This window comes from Pan troglodytes, chromosome 2 (genome assembly GCF_028858775.2).
Source record: "Pan troglodytes isolate AG18354 chromosome 2, NHGRI_mPanTro3-v2.0_pri, whole genome shotgun sequence".
Taxonomy (NCBI): domain Eukaryota; kingdom Metazoa; phylum Chordata; class Mammalia; order Primates; family Hominidae; genus Pan; species Pan troglodytes.
In genome coordinates, this window is record NC_086015.1 from 56,284,356 (window position 1) to 56,298,589 (window position 14,234).

Below are 14,234 nucleotides of genomic sequence, written 5' to 3' on the forward strand. Positions count from 1 at the left end.
GACTCGGGGCCGCGCGTGCGCGCAGCCTGCGCCTCGGTCCGGGTGGGTCTAAGGATGATGATTGATCCGCCGTGCGCACGCCAGCGCGTTCCTCTGTGGCAGGAGAGGGGGGGCCTGCGTGTGACCGAGCGTGCGTGGGAGGACGCGCGTGTGTGTCTGTGCGCCCTGATCACGGTGGTCTGTGGGTGGGGCGGATCGTGCGCGCGCGCCCGATCTGTGCTCCCCAAGCCAGGTGGGTCTCCGAATAGGAGTGGGTCCCAGCGTACACGGGTTTGCACCCAGGAAGGGGTCTGCTTGTGGGTGGGCGCGCCAGCTCTTCCCCAGGGGCCGTTTCTTGAGCGCCTCCCGTGGGGTCCTGGGCACCTCGGGGTGGTCATGGCCGCTAGGCTTTGCCCTCACGGGCCTAGGCCCGCCTTCACCCACTAGATGGAGTGTATGGTGGTGAGAGCCCGCCGAGACAATGTGAGGGGCTGCCAGGAGAAGGCGAAGATTGGAAACCTAGAGGGGAGAATGAAACAGCCCAGCAGAGTGGAGCGAAAAGTTTTTTTTCTTTTTCTTTTTCTTTCTTTCTTTTTTTTTTTTTGAGATGGAGTTTCCCTCTTGTTGCCCAGGCTGAAGTGCACTGGCGCGATCTCGGCTCACTGCAACCTCCGCCTCCCGGGTTCAAGCGATTCTCCTGCCTCAGCCTCCCGAGTGGCTAGGATTACAGGCATGCACCACCATGCCTGGCTAATTTTGTATTTTTAGTAGAGACGGGGTTTCTCTGTGTTGGTCAGTCTGATCTTGAACTCCCGACCTCAGGTGATCTGCCCGCCTCGGACTCCCAAAGCGTTGGGATTACAGGCGTGAGCCACTTACTAGTCCCAGCCAGAGAGGTTTTCTGAGAAGAGGGCACTGCATGTGCAAAGGCCCAGAGGTTGAAAGAGGGCCAGAGCCTGGTGAGGAACTTCCCATGTCCTAATGACCTTCTGTGTCTATATCCAGCAGCCTTGCCTTACTGGTACCAGTACCTGCCTGCTGCTACCAACTAGTCAACATGTGGCATCTTCCAGGCCACTGTGATGAGTCAGGGATGAGCATCTGACTCTGGTTGGTCCAATCAGCTTGTCCAGGGACTTTGGCTGGGAAGATTGGAAAGGAGGCCAGCTTTTTGGGCTGGGGTTGCTGAGAGATGTGATGATGAAATGTGTGGCCTACCTGGCATCTGGCCCCAGCTTCAGCTCCGTTTACTGTCTTGCTCCCCACCCTCACTAGCCTGCATTGAGGCCTCCTCTGTGCCCCCCAACCCCTGAGTTTCTCATCCCCAGAGAGCCCAGCTACACAGAATTGAAGGGTTTTCTCATTCATCTTCCTGCGCTCACCCTGAAGACTGGGCCTATGTCATCTGCTAACCACTGTCCCCCCAGCACTCACAGTGGAAAATGGAGTGTTATGCAGCCCTGCAGCTTGCCTTCTAGAACAGTTCACAGGCAAGGCCTCCCACACTGAACCCTGCTACAGCCAGATGGTGCCAGCAACACAGAGCTACTTGTTACATCAGTTCAGACTAAGCCACATCCACAGGAGCATCTGGTGATTCCACAGAACCACAAGAGACTTGACCTCCTGGAAATGAATTAACCAAGATTGATGAAAAAGATTAAGGTCATGTGCCCTGTAAAAATGTCCCTCACTGGATGAACTGTGACAAAGTAGGGTACTGCGTGGTCTCCCCAGCTGACCCTCTCCATGGGTCATTCTTTGCTTTTATCAGTACCTGGCACAAATCTTTACGTATTTGTTTATCATCTTCCCTCCACCAGTAGTTAGGTGTTTGCCCTTGCTGTATCCCCTGTGCCTAGAACAGTGCCCAACATTGGCAGGTGGCCAATAATTGCAAAATAAGCAAATGTATGAATGAACCATTAGATGCTTTGTGTTGTATACTTACTACCTGCTGGGCACATTTATTTAATCCTCATGACAGCCCCTGAAGTAGGTGTTACTTTTTCCATCTTACAGATAAAGACTCTGAGGTTTGGAGAGGTGAAGTGATTTGATCAATGTCACATGGTAGTGAGTGAGCCCAAGAATCATAGTTTCATTTTATTCGAGAAGTTGGGGGCCAGGTGCAGTGGCTCATGCCTGTAATCCCAACACTTTGGGAGGCCAGGGTGGGAAGATCTCTTGAGCCTAGGAGTTTGAGACCAGCCTGGACAACAACATGGTGAGACTCCATCTCTACAAAAAAAAAAAAAAAAAAAATTATTTTAAAATTAGCCAGGCATGGTGATGTACACCTGTAGTCCCAGCTACTTGGCTGAGACAGGAGGACTGCTTGAGGCCAGGAATTCAAGACCAGCCTGGTAAAGATGGCAAGACCCCATCTCTACATATATATATCTATAGATAGATAGATAGATTAATAGATAGATATGTATTAGCCAGGCACAGTCACACATGTTTGTAGTCCCAGCTACTTGGGAGGCTAAGGCAGGAGGATCACCTGAGCCCAGGAGTTAAGGGCTGCAGTGAGCCGTGATCACACCACTGCATTCCAGTTTGGGTGACAGAGTGAGGCTCTCTTAAAAAATTTAAAAATACTGAAGAAACAAAGGGAGGAGTTTGTAGAATCTTGGAGTGGAGGAAACTTCTGTGTCACCAAACACAGAAACCATCAAAGAAAATCTTTCACTTCCAAAATTAGTCTATAGAAAAAAAAAAGAAAATCTTAACCCAAATAAGAGACTGAGGCAAGAGCTTCAATCAATCGAGGTTTACTGAGCCAGAGTTGGAGCGTGCCCAGGAAAGCAACACAAGTCACAGAAACGTCTGTGGCCTGTGCTCTCCCAAGAAGTTTTCAGGAGGCTCAGTATTTGTACATTTCTTTAAAGGGGAGAAGACAGTGAGGCAAATGGTTATGTTTTTGTGAGACTCTTAATTAGTGTCCCGTAAATCTAAGCTATATGGAAGATAGGGTGAACACTGGAAGAACAGGGAGTAACAGAAGAGCCAATTATGCAGAGGTCTCAGGTTAGGTGGAGGAATGATTGATCTCATCTTATCCTTGTTCTGCACCTGGGCAGATAAACTTGTAATTGACATTGTCAGTGTGAAATTTAACAGACTTTGGTTTTAGGAGTTAGGTTTAGGTTGCAGACCTAAAGTTGCAGTTGACATGTCCTTGTTTTATAGGAGGATATACATCCTGAAAGTTTTAGGGACTGGCAAAGAATTTACTGCTGAGCAATTTGTGATTGCAGTCACCTGGAGATTCATGAGGCTTTTTGCCTTTTTGTGGGGATCTGGTTAATGCATAATATTTTGACACAAGGTTGCAAGGTAACAGGTATCCATTTGGGAAAAGAATGACAGTTTTTGAGAACATTAGTTCTGCAGCATAGAATGAAGTGTTGCCGGAATAAAATTAAAAAAAAAAAAAAAAGGCTGGGTGTGGTGGCTCATGCCTGTAATCCTAGCACGCCTGTAATCCCAGCACGCCTGTAATCCCAGCACGCCTGTAATCCCAGCACGCCTGTAATCCCAGCACGCCTGTAATCCCAGCACTTTGGGAGGCCGAGGCGGGTGGATCACCTGAGGTCTGGAGTTCGAGACCAGCCTGATCAATATGGTGAAACCCCATCTCTACTAAAAATACAAAAATTAGCTGGGCATGGTGGCGGGTGCCTGTAATCCCAGCTACTGGGGAGGCTGAGGCGGGAGAATTGCTTGAACTCGGGAGGCGGAGGTTGCAGTGAGCCGAGATCGCGCCAGTGCACTCTAGCCTGGGTGACAGAGCAAGACTCCATCTCAAAAAAAAAAAAAAAAAAAAAAAAAAAAAGGAATGCCAGTGTTGTGTGGCTCAGTCTCCAAGCTTAACTCTCCCTTTAGCATAACAAATTTGGGGGTCCTGAAATTTTTATTTTCCTTTATGAAAAGATCAATAATCCATTTGCATAAAAAATAAAGTCTATATGGAAAAAGCCACCATCACAGCCAAAACACAAATAACAAACTGTAACTTGTTACAAACAGCATACTTGTAACTCATTTCAAAATAAAGAGCTGATTTCTCTAATATATAAAGAGCTCTCATAAGTCAATAAGAAAAAGACCAATGGTAGCCAGGCGTGGTGGCACATGCCTGTAATCTCAGCTACTCAGGAGGCTGAGGCAGGAGAATCACTTAAGCCCAGGAGGCAGAGGTCGTGGGGAGCCGAGATCACGCCATTGCACTCCAGCCTGGGCAACAAGAGCGAAACTCTGTATCAAAAAAAAAAAAAAAAGAAAAAGAAAAAGACAAATGGCCCAGTAGAAAGTGTGGCAAAGGATACAAACAGACCATTCACAGAAAAAGATAGATAAATAACATCTCTCAGGAAAGTACCTCCCAGTCATCCTTTGTTGGAAAGTTGTTGAAGGATGCACTTCAGCAAAATGAGGGAGTAAACCAAGAGACATAGGCTTAAGATCCAGGCAAGAGTGAGGCGCTGAGGAGCCCAGGAAGCCAGAAGAGCCTGGTAGCACTGAAGGAACACTCAGGCCACCTTGGAACAGAGAGGATGGGATTGCCATGTGGTTCCACATGGCTCTGAAAATAGACAATGGCTAAGCTGTGCAACAGACTGCCTATGACATCTGGTTGCCCAGAGCTTCTGTGAAAATACTTCAGGACAAGACTTTCCCCCACCCAGGGGTGGGTTGGGGAATAGAGTGTATGCACTTTGTTTTGTCCAATTTTAGACTTTAAAATCCTCTGAGGCATCAACTGGTGAGGGTGAGGAAGTGGCCCCATAGACTGAATTGGGCCTGCCCCACCCTGGTACCTTTCTGTTCTGTCACAGTGACAATTCACAGCTCAGAGGTCCTTTGGGAAACTTTCTCTGACATCGCCCCTATCCTCTTGCCAGCTGGATGAAGCAGCATCCACCAGAACGGCTACCATCACTGCAGGGGGCTTGGTGGGCAGAGGCCTGGCTTGTCTCCATTAGCACTGCATTCCTGTGCCCAGTGTGGCCCCAGCAGACACTGTGGGTTCAGTCAATCAGCCCCCAGGCTGGTCTGGGACTGAGTCATCGGAGGGAGTGGGTGTTGGGCACAGGTCCCTGCCCTAAGAACCTTCCTTCTTGGGCCCGAGGAACTCCCACTGGGGCAGGACTAGCTGCTGGGAGGAAGTGGGGCTTACTGAGCGTCTACCTGGGCTAGGGAGTGGAGGTGAAGGTGGACTCCTCATACAGCTCATATGCGGGCACTGGGCTGTGGAGCCTTAGCCGCTTTTAATTGGCAAGCCCTGGCTTCCTGGAGGAGGAAAGGGGAAGAGAAGTGCCCTGGGGGCGAGGATTGAGTCAGCTGCATTGTCATAATGGAAATAGTACAGCCCTGGGTGTCCAAGACTTCCCCTCCATGGGCGTCAGAATCGTCCATATGATGTAACACTCTTTTTTTTGAGACTGAGTCTCGCTCTGTTGCCCTGGCTGGAGTGCCGTGGCTCCATCTTGGCTCACTGCAACTTCTGCCTCCTGGGTTCAACCGATTCTTGTGCCCCAGCCTTCTCAGTAACTGGGATTACAGGCGCACACCACCACGCCTGGCTAATTTTTAGTACAAACGGGGTTTCACCATGTTGGCCAGGCTGTTCTCGAACTCCTGACCTCAAGTGATCCGCCCGCCTCGGCCTCCCAAAGCACTGGGATTACAGGCGTGAGCCACTGCCTCCGGCCAAAGTAACACTTTTGCACAGGGAGTTGGACTTTAGTGACAAATGGGTGACAAAGTGCTTTGTTAACTCGCAGATGTGAAGGGGACACTGCGGCTGACCGCCTGGTGACAGCTAGCCAGTGGTTGAGAGACCGCAAGATGGTTCCTCGTCTTTCACTTCCCTCCGTCCCAGGTCTGAACTCGGACCAGCTGGAGCCTTTGGGGGACCACGGATTCCCCTTTACACTCACACAGATTTCTCTTGTCCGTCACTCACTCACAGTCCAGTAAGGATCCTGCTGTCTATTCCGCGAAGACATCTTGAATGCAGGGACAGCCATTTGGAAGACTGTCCTCGAGGGTGGCAGCAGCCTCTCAGGACGGGGAAAGCCAAGGTGCCCACTAAGCCCGTCTGGGGTGGAGGGTGGCAGGCCGGGGTGGAGAGGATTGGAGGCCGCCTGAAGGAACCTGTGCTCGGTGGCATTTACTCAATGTGGGGGTCTGACACCTCCCAGCTCATTTTGTCCCCATCTTCCCCTTGCGTCAGGTCCCCACCCAGCAGGAGGAGGTCCGAGGATCTGCGCGACGCTGGCCCCGCGGAGTGTGGGGGACTTTTCCTCTCAACCACCAGTGCCCCGCAAGCGTGGGTGAACAGTCCTCCCTGGCTACTGTGGGACGCTGGGCAGGCGACTTCGCCTCTCTAGGCCTCGGTTTTCCTGCTTGTCAAATGGGGCTGATGCCGGCGTGGGCTTCTTCGGGCGGTCGCGAGCGTTGACCCCTGGAGTCAGCGACCCAGCCGCGCACGCACTCCCGGGCGGAGGTCGAGGCTGGGGGGCGACGCCTCCCGTCTGCGCGCCCCCGGCCCCGCCTCCCGCCGGCGCACCCCTCCCTCGGCTCCGCCCGCGGCCCGCTTCTTCCTCCCGCGGGCGGCCCAGCCCTAGCGCCCCGCGCTCCGCGGGCAGCCCCCTGCCGCCGCGCCATGTCCGCCGGCTGGTTCCGGCGCCGCTTCCTGCCTGGGGAGCGGCTCCCCGCGCCGCGGCCGCCTGGGCCGCGTGCCAGCCCCGTGCCCTACCGACGGCCCCGCTTCCTGCGCGGCTCCAGCTCCAGCCCCGGGGCGGCCGACGCCTCGCGCCGCCCAGACTCCCGGCCCGTGCGCAGCCCCGCACGAGGACGCACGCTACCCTGGAATGCAGGCTACGCCGAGTGAGTGCCCCTCCCCGACCCCCAGCTCAGGCCCGGGCCTGAGCCCGCTTCGGGTCCTGCGCCCGCCTAGAAAGCGGGAGGAGCTGAGTGAGTGACAGTCCCCACCCACCTGTGGACAGCCCCTTCTTGCCCTCACCTCCGAATCCTGACAACTTCCCGGTCATCCCGACCCAGCGTTTTCCTTGGGATTCCGACCTCCCCCTCAGAGAAGACAGGAGGTCGGGAAGGACCTGCAGCCCAGGGGCTTCCAAGATGAGGCCCAGAGACTCGGTAGAGTTCCAGCATTCGGGGCTTTGGAGATTTCCCCTCGCCCTCTACCCCCACCATCTCACCCTGGGTATGACCTGCGCTGTATGGGACAGGGCTTTGGGCTGCGACAGGACAGGGGCAGGAACGGCAACCTACCCTTACCGTCTAGCCCTGGGTCACCAGTTAGGCTCCAGAGGAGCTGGGCCCTGACTTTTACCTTAGCCATGAGGCCAGTGAAGTTAGGAAGCTTACATCGTGGTTGTCTAAGTGTGTGTTAGGGACAGCACTGGGGAGCTGTTGCCCCAGAGGGAGGGGTCTTCTCCCTGTGCTGGCTCGGGTCCCTGTGCCCATGGGGACATAGGTGTGTCCCTGGAGGGTCGCTTACCATTTCCCGGCCTCAGGATTATCAATGCAGAGAAATCTGAATTCAATGAGGATCAAGCCGCCTGTGGGAAGCTGTGCATCCGGAGATGTGAGTTTGGGGCTGAAGAAGAGTGGCTGACCCTGTGCCCAGAGGAGGTGAGTGCAGTCTGAGTTCTTGGCTGGAATCCCTCCGACAGGCTGGGGCCACGACCTGCAGGCTGAGGTTCTTACCCTGCTGCCCCAGGTCCTAGTTAGGTTGCGTCAGGGGACAAGTGGGGAAGTCAGGCAGAGGCTGACACTGATCCCTTCCTGTGCAGTTCCTGACAGGCCATTACTGGGCACTGTTCGATGGGCACGGCGGTCCTGCAGCAGCCATCTTGGCTGCCAACACCCTGCACTCCTGCTTGCGCCGGCAGCTGGAGGCCGTGGTGGAAGGCTTGGTGGCCACTCAGCCCCCCATGCACCTCAATGGCCGCTGCATCTGCCCCAGTGACCCTCAGTTTGTGGAGGAAAAGGGCATCAGGGCAGAAGACTTGGTGATCGGGGCATTGGAGAGTGCCTTTCAGGAATGTGTGAGTGTGTGGCTTTTGGCTGGGGAAGAAGTGGAGATCTTGCCCCGGGGATCTCAGGAAATGGCATCTCTGTATACCCATGGTCATCACACCAGATCCTTGGATTGGGAGGATGAGATTGGGTTGGTTGGATTGTTACTAACAGCCATCACTATCAGCATAACCCCTCTCATTTATCCAGCGCCTACTGTGTGCTAACTGCTTTTACCTGCATCATCTAATTGAATACCCTATTGGTCCTTGGTGCAGGGGCTGGTTTCTCTTCCTATTTTGAGTAGCACTTCCCTTGTCTAGATCTCCTGACTGCAGGGATCTTGGAGGTATGGCTGGACTTTGGGCTGGGACTGTCAGGCCTACTGGTAGAAGTGAACTGTAGGGCAGGGTGGGGATTGAGAGACAAAGTAGTATGGTGGCAGAACAGGCAGCAGCTAAGGTGGCCTCGGTTTGCCCCAGGATGAGGTGATCGGGCGGGAGCTGGAGGCCTCAGGCCAGATGGGCGGCTGCACAGCCCTGGTGGCTGTGTCCCTGCAGGGAAAGCTGTACATGGCCAATGCTGGGGATAGCAGGTGAGTCACCCCTTGGAGGGTGGGCAAGGGTGGGATGGGGAGGGCATAAGCAGCAATGGGGACAAGCAAAGGTGGCTGGAAGTGGAGGGATAGTAGGAAGGATTGATTGGCTGAATTGTGTGTGTACTTGTTATGTGTCGAGTGTGGACAGTGGCTGCCGGGGAGGGCAGGGACCTCAAAGGCCCCGCTAAAGGGCTAAGCCTTCACCCTTGCAGGTCTTAGGTAGTCATGGAGGGCTTTAAGGGATCATCATGGACAGAGCTGGATCCAGGTGGTTGGAGGAGGGACTGGTAGGAGGGTGGCCATGGGTGAGGGTGGAGGCCTCCTCCTAGACCTCTCCCTTCTCTCCTCAATCCAGGGCCATCTTGGTGCGGAGAGATGAGATACGGCCACTGAGCTTCGAGTTCACCCCAGAGACTGAGCGGCAGCGGATCCAGCAGCTGGTAGGTGCCCTTGGCAGCATGGAGGCTGTGAAGCTCCAACTCCTGGGTCCAGGGCCATAAGAAGGAGTATGACCTGAGCGCAGCCTCCCCACCCCAGGCCTTTGTCTATCCTGAGCTTCTGGCTGGTGAGTTCACCCGACTGGAGTTCCCTCGGCGGCTGAAGGGGGATGACTTGGGACAGAAGGTTTTGTTCAGGGATCACCACATGAGTGGCTGGTGAGTGGGGATGGGGGACAGGTAGGAAGGGAGACCCCTGGGATCCAGGCCCAGCCGTATGGCCTGGGGCCCCCCTCCACCTTGGCAGGGTGGCACTGTGAGGGTGTGACAGCTGGGCCCTGAGTTGGGGAAAGATGAGATGGGGCACAGGGCTTGGGTTGATGCTGGCTCTGCTCCTGGTAGGAGCTACAAATGTGTGGAGAAATCGGATCTCAAGTACCCACTGATCCATGGACAGGGTAGGCAGGTCAGTGCCTGGTCCTCCTCAACCCCAAGAATCCCTCTTCATTGTCCCCTGCAGAGGTGGGAGCTCCTTTGCCTCTTGCTGGTAGCTGTGGCTGGTGGCCTGGGATTTGCTCTGAGACTAGGAATTTTCTCTCTCAGTCCAAGGCTTCCAAGGGCCACAGTCCACCTCTCCCTGTGTGCTCTGCAGTGCTAGGGCCTGGTACTTGTGCATTTGCTGGAGCTGTTTGCCATCGCCTCACACCTCACTTTCCCTCAGGCTCGGTTACTAGGAACACTGGCTGTCTCCCGGGGCCTGGGAGACCATCAGCTCAGAGTCCTGGACACAAACATCCAGCTCAAGCCCTTCTTGCTCTCTGTCCCACAGGTAAGGGGGCAACGCTGTCCAACCCAGCTTCCATCTGCCCAGAAAGGCAGACAGTGAGGCTGGTGGGAGTCGGGAAGGGAGTGTGCAGGATCCTCAGGCTTAATTTGTAGGTGACTGTGCTGGATGTGGACCAGCTGGAGCTACAGGAGGATGATGTGGTTGTCATGGCAACTGATGGACTCTGGGATGTACTGTCCAACGAGCAGGTGGCATGGCTGGTGCGGAGCTTCCTCCCTGGGAACCAAGAGGACCCACACAGGTACTGTAGCTGCTGGGGACCTGCCTGGGCCTGGGTTGGTGCCAGCAGCAAGCCCAAGTAGTTATGGCTGAGAAGACAGAGCACTGACAATGAGCTGGCAGCTGGCCAGGATCAGGGCTGTCTCAAGCTTCTTGGAGGAGGCAGGGAGACCGTGGGTTCCAAAAATCCCTGGATTTAGACTCTCATGGTCCAGCCCGTGGCCCTCCCAGACTTGCTGCTTGCTTGGTCCACAGTCGGACTGCATTGCTTGGGTCCCCATGTCCAGCCTTGTGCAGTGACTTCTCCTAAGGTCTGGCCTTGCCCCTTTGCTCTGCCCCTGAAGTCTATCTGCAGGATGGTCTTCACAGGTTCTCAAAGCTGGCCCAGATGCTGATACACAGCACACAGGGAAAGGAAGACAGTCTCACAGAGGAAGGGCAGGTGTCCTACGATGACGTCTCTGTGTTCGTGATTCCCTTGCACAGTCAGGGCCAAGAGAGCAGTGACCACTGAGGATTCAGACACTGTATCCCAGAACTGCTCTAGTGCCCGGGTGTGGTCTGGGCATCCCTCCAGTGTGACCAAGAGCAAATCCTGCCTGCCCTATCCCTAGCCACCGCCCAGTGCTCTCACTATCCACCTCAACACACATCCATCTCAAGAGGAACATTTATACCAGGCAGTCAGAGCTGGAAGTGTATGGAGAGCCCAGCCCACCAGGTCCTGCCTTTTGCAGTGATAACCTTCTCTGGCAGAGTGACTTTACAACTTAACTAGGAAACCCATGTGAGGCTCCTCAGACAGGATCTTCAACAGCCCAAAGTATCATTCTCAGATAGGGGCACCCAGGCTAAGGGTATTAGCCAAAGATGCCAGGATGGGCAGCTAGCCCATGTTTAGATCCAGGTCTCCAATTCATGGTTATCAGGGCATGTGTTCAACAACCCCCAAAGTCCACGCAGGTGGCTTGTAGAAACCTTTGGGCAGCCTCATGTCTGCTAAAACAGCCATCTTCAAGACAGCCCCTGAAAAGAGACCAGTTCAGGTCCTGCCCTGCTGTTCTTTGCTGGAGATGAGGAACAGGTGCTGGGGCTAAAGTTTGGGGTAGAGCACAAGGGACAAGAGGAACTCTTGGAGTTGGCTGGGTGAGAGGGCTCTCCATTTGCTACCTGTAGTAGCCTGCCTCCTAACTGGTTGCTTCTCCCTAGTTCCAGCCCTGCCCTGGTCTGATGCCCCAACACTGCCCTTGCTTTGTTTTCCCTGTCACCTCCCTATTATTAAATGTTTTCTACAGAAGAGCCTTGTGAGTCATGAATTGCTGTACAGCTTGGATTAAGGATACCTATTGCTAATTTTTGTTACCTTTCAGTGGATTAGTTTTAGCTCCACCTTGTAAGCCTGCATATAATCAGTACTATGTTTTCTTTGCAGTTTCCCTAGTTCTCAGCTTGGGTGAGCCCCAGTGAGAGAATTTTTGGCCAGGAAACAGAAAAGTCTCTACCACCACTTTTTTTTTTCCCTTTTCTTTGAGATGGAGTCTCGCTCTGTTGCCCAGGCTGGAGTGCGGTGGCATGGTCTAGGCTCACTGCAACCTCCAACCTCCATCTCCAGAGTTCAAGCCATTCTCCTGCCTCAGCTTCCCAAGTAGCTGGGATTGAAGGCATGTGCCATCACACTCAGCTAATTTTTGTATTTTTAGTAGATAAAGGGTTTCACCATGTTGGCCAGGCTGGTCTTGAATGCCTGACTCCAAGTGATCCACCTGCCTCAGCCTCCAAAGTGCTGGGGTTACAGGTGTGAGCCACCGCACTAGCTGTCTTTTTTTTTTTTTTTTTTTTTTTGGGAGACAGGGTCTCACTCTGTCACCCAGGTTGGAGTGCAGTGGTGTGATCACAGCTTACTGCAGTTTTGACCTCCTGGGCTTAAGTGATCCTCCACCTCAGCACTCCGAGTAGCTGGGACCACAGGTATGCACCACCACACCCTGCCAACTTTTTATTTTTTGTAGAGACAGGGTCTGTGTTGCCCAGACTGGCTCAAACTCCTGGATGCAAGTGATAATCCCACCTCAGCCTCTCTGGGATTACAGGCGTGAGACACCATGCCCAGCCTCCACTACTTGTAGGCTCTGGGCTTGAGATACTGGAAGGGTGGTCTTTTCACTTAAAAAAAAAAAAAAAGTAAGGCCAGGCATGGTGGCTCAGACCTGTAATCCCAGCACTTTGGGAGGCCAAAGCAGGCCGATCATGAGGTCAGTTCGAGACCAGCCTGGCCAATATGGTGAAACCCTGTCTCTACTAAAAATACAAAAATTAGCTGGGCATGGTCGCACGTGCCTGTAGTACCAGCTGTCCAGGAGGCTGAGGCAGAATAATCGTTTGAACCTGGGAGGTGGAGGTTGCAGTGAGCTGAGATTGTGCCACTGCGTTCCAGCCTGGGCAACAGAGCGAGACTCCATCTCAAAAAACTAAAAAAGTAATGAGACAGGGTCTATTTTGCCCAGGATAGTCTCAAACTGCTGGGTTCAAGCAGTCCTCCCAGCCTGTAGCTGGAATTACAGATGTACACTGTGACTTTTTCACTTACTTTTGAATGCAGATTTCTATAAAGCTATAATTAGCTGGATAAAAGTTAGGGCCTTAGGGCTTGCTGTTTAATAAGCAGCTTAGTTCATCTTCTCCAAAAAGACTATGCTGTCATCTTGGCTGGGGCACAGTGGCTCATGCCTGTAATCCCAGGACTTTGGGAGGCTGAAGCAGGTAGATCACTTGAGCTCAGGAGTTTGAGACCATCCTGAACAACATGGTGAAACCCCATCTCTATCAAAAATACAAAAAATTAGTAGGGCATGGTGATATATGCCTGTGGTCCCAGCTACTTGGAAGGCTGAGGTGGGAGGATCACCTGAACCCAGGAGGTGGAGGTTGCAGTGAGGGGAGATTGTGCCACTCCACTCCAGCCTGGGCAACACAGTGAGACTCTGTCTCAAAACAAAACAAAACAAACAAAAAAACGGGGCCAGGCGTGGTGGCTCACGTGTGTCATCCAGCACTTTGGGAGGCTGAGCAGGCAGATCACCTGAGGTCCGGAGTTTGAGACCAGCCTGACCAACATGTTGAAACCTTGTCTCTACTAAAAATACAAAATTAGCCAGGTGTGGTGGCACATGCCTGTAATCCCAGCTACTCGGGAGGCTGAGGCAGGAGAATCACTTGAACCCGGGAGGCGGAGGTTGCAGTGAGCCAAGATCGCGCCATTGTACTCCAGCCTGGGCAATAAGAGCAAAACTGTCTCAAAAACAAAACAAAACAAAACCAGCCATGCTGTCAACTAGAACGTACCAAAGCTCAAGTGCTCAGGAAGTTATCTATTGAATTACAAGGCAAACCACCTTCATGACCTCAGCTTTACTTGACCCTTCTCTGATTTACTCCTACTTTATAATTTAGGTGAATTCTCTCACCAGGCAACTGACAGCCCAAAATTGCAGCCAAGAAGAATATCCAACAGGTCGCAGAGCCAATGGTAAAACCTGTATAATTAACTTAACTCAACTGAGAGGCTCTCAGAACCCACCTCACCCCGGCTTTTTTTTTTTTCTTTTTTGAGATGGAGCTTCACTCGTCGCCCAGGCTGGAGTGTAATGGTGCCATCTCAGCTCACTGCAACCTCTAGCCTCCTGGGTTCAAGTGATTCTCCTGCCTCAGCCTCCTGAACAGTTGGAATTACAGGCACACACCACCACACCCAATATTTTTAGTAGAGATGGGGCCAGCCTGGTCTCAAACTCCTGACCTCAGGTGATCCACCCACCTCGGTCTCCCAAAGTGCTGGGATTACAGGCGTGAGCCACTGCACCCAGCCTCAGACCCCCTTTCCTACCCGTTAACTCTAGATTTCATTTCCTACACATTCTCCAGGGAAGACTGGAAAAACTGCATCAGATATTTCCCACTGCTATATTCCACAGTGCAGGACTTCAGGGTTGAACCTGTCCACAGCTGGGCCCTATGGTAGTCTTGCCAGGACTCCTCTAGCCAGGCAGCTTGAGTGCTGTCCTACCAGCCTGTAGGAGTGTCACTTCCTCTTTCCTCACCA

General features: G+C 53.2%; 1 protein-coding gene and 2 long non-coding RNA genes across 8 annotated transcripts; 2 read left to right on the plus strand and 1 right to left on the minus strand.

Annotated features, from left to right (window-relative positions):
* The first annotated feature begins 15 nt into the window (after nucleotides 1–15).
* Nucleotides 16–1,907, plus strand: LOC134809446 (uncharacterized). Its single transcript, XR_010155235.1, has 2 exons — nucleotides 16–232; nucleotides 985–1,907. It is a non-coding gene; the product is annotated as an uncharacterized LOC134809446 (long non-coding RNA).
* A 165-nt stretch (nucleotides 1,908–2,072) lies between these two features.
* LOC134809447 (uncharacterized) lies at nucleotides 2,073–5,998 on the minus strand. Of its 2 annotated transcripts, none has more exons than XR_010155236.1 (2): nucleotides 5,928–5,998; nucleotides 2,073–2,220 (listed from the first exon to the last, which is right to left on the minus strand). It is a non-coding gene; the product is annotated as an uncharacterized LOC134809447 (long non-coding RNA). The 2 variants fall into 2 exon arrangements; XR_010155237.1 differs by lacking the exon at nucleotides 5,928–5,998 and adding an exon at nucleotides 4,367–4,449.
* Nucleotides 5,960–11,432, plus strand: PPM1M (protein phosphatase, Mg2+/Mn2+ dependent 1M). Of its 5 annotated transcripts, none has more exons than XM_054681934.2 (11): nucleotides 5,960–6,071; nucleotides 6,224–6,879; nucleotides 7,530–7,647; nucleotides 7,809–8,063; nucleotides 8,517–8,629; nucleotides 8,988–9,072; nucleotides 9,170–9,288; nucleotides 9,472–9,535; nucleotides 9,791–9,898; nucleotides 10,009–10,157; nucleotides 10,480–11,432. In XM_054681934.2, the coding sequence occupies exons 2-11, from the start codon at nucleotides 6,656–6,658 to the stop codon at nucleotides 10,589–10,591; spliced, it is 1,347 nt and encodes a 448-aa protein (XP_054537909.1). In that variant the 5' UTR covers nucleotides 5,960–6,071; nucleotides 6,224–6,655; the 3' UTR covers nucleotides 10,592–11,432. The 5 variants fall into 5 exon arrangements, with proteins under 5 accessions (XP_054537909.1, XP_054537908.1, XP_054537910.1 ...); XM_054681933.2 differs by having other exon boundaries at nucleotides 10,505–11,432; XM_054681935.2 differs by lacking the exon at nucleotides 7,809–8,063 and having other exon boundaries at nucleotides 10,505–11,432.
* The last annotated feature ends 2,802 nt before the right edge of the window (nucleotides 11,433–14,234 follow it).

Bases quoted from the DNA above. Each gene is read 5' to 3' on its own strand.
- PPM1M (XM_054681933.2), top strand. From the start codon at position 6,656: ATGTCCGCCGGCTGGTTCCGGCGCCGCTTCCTGCCTGGGGAGCGGCTC. The intron at 9,289-9,471 runs GTGAGTGGGGAT...TGCTCCTGGTAG, and splicing joins GATCACCACATGAGTGGCTG to GAGCTACAAATGTGTGGAGA. The intron at 9,899-10,008 runs GTAAGGGGGCAA...CTTAATTTGTAG, and splicing joins TCTTGCTCTCTGTCCCACAG to GTGACTGTGCTGGATGTGGA.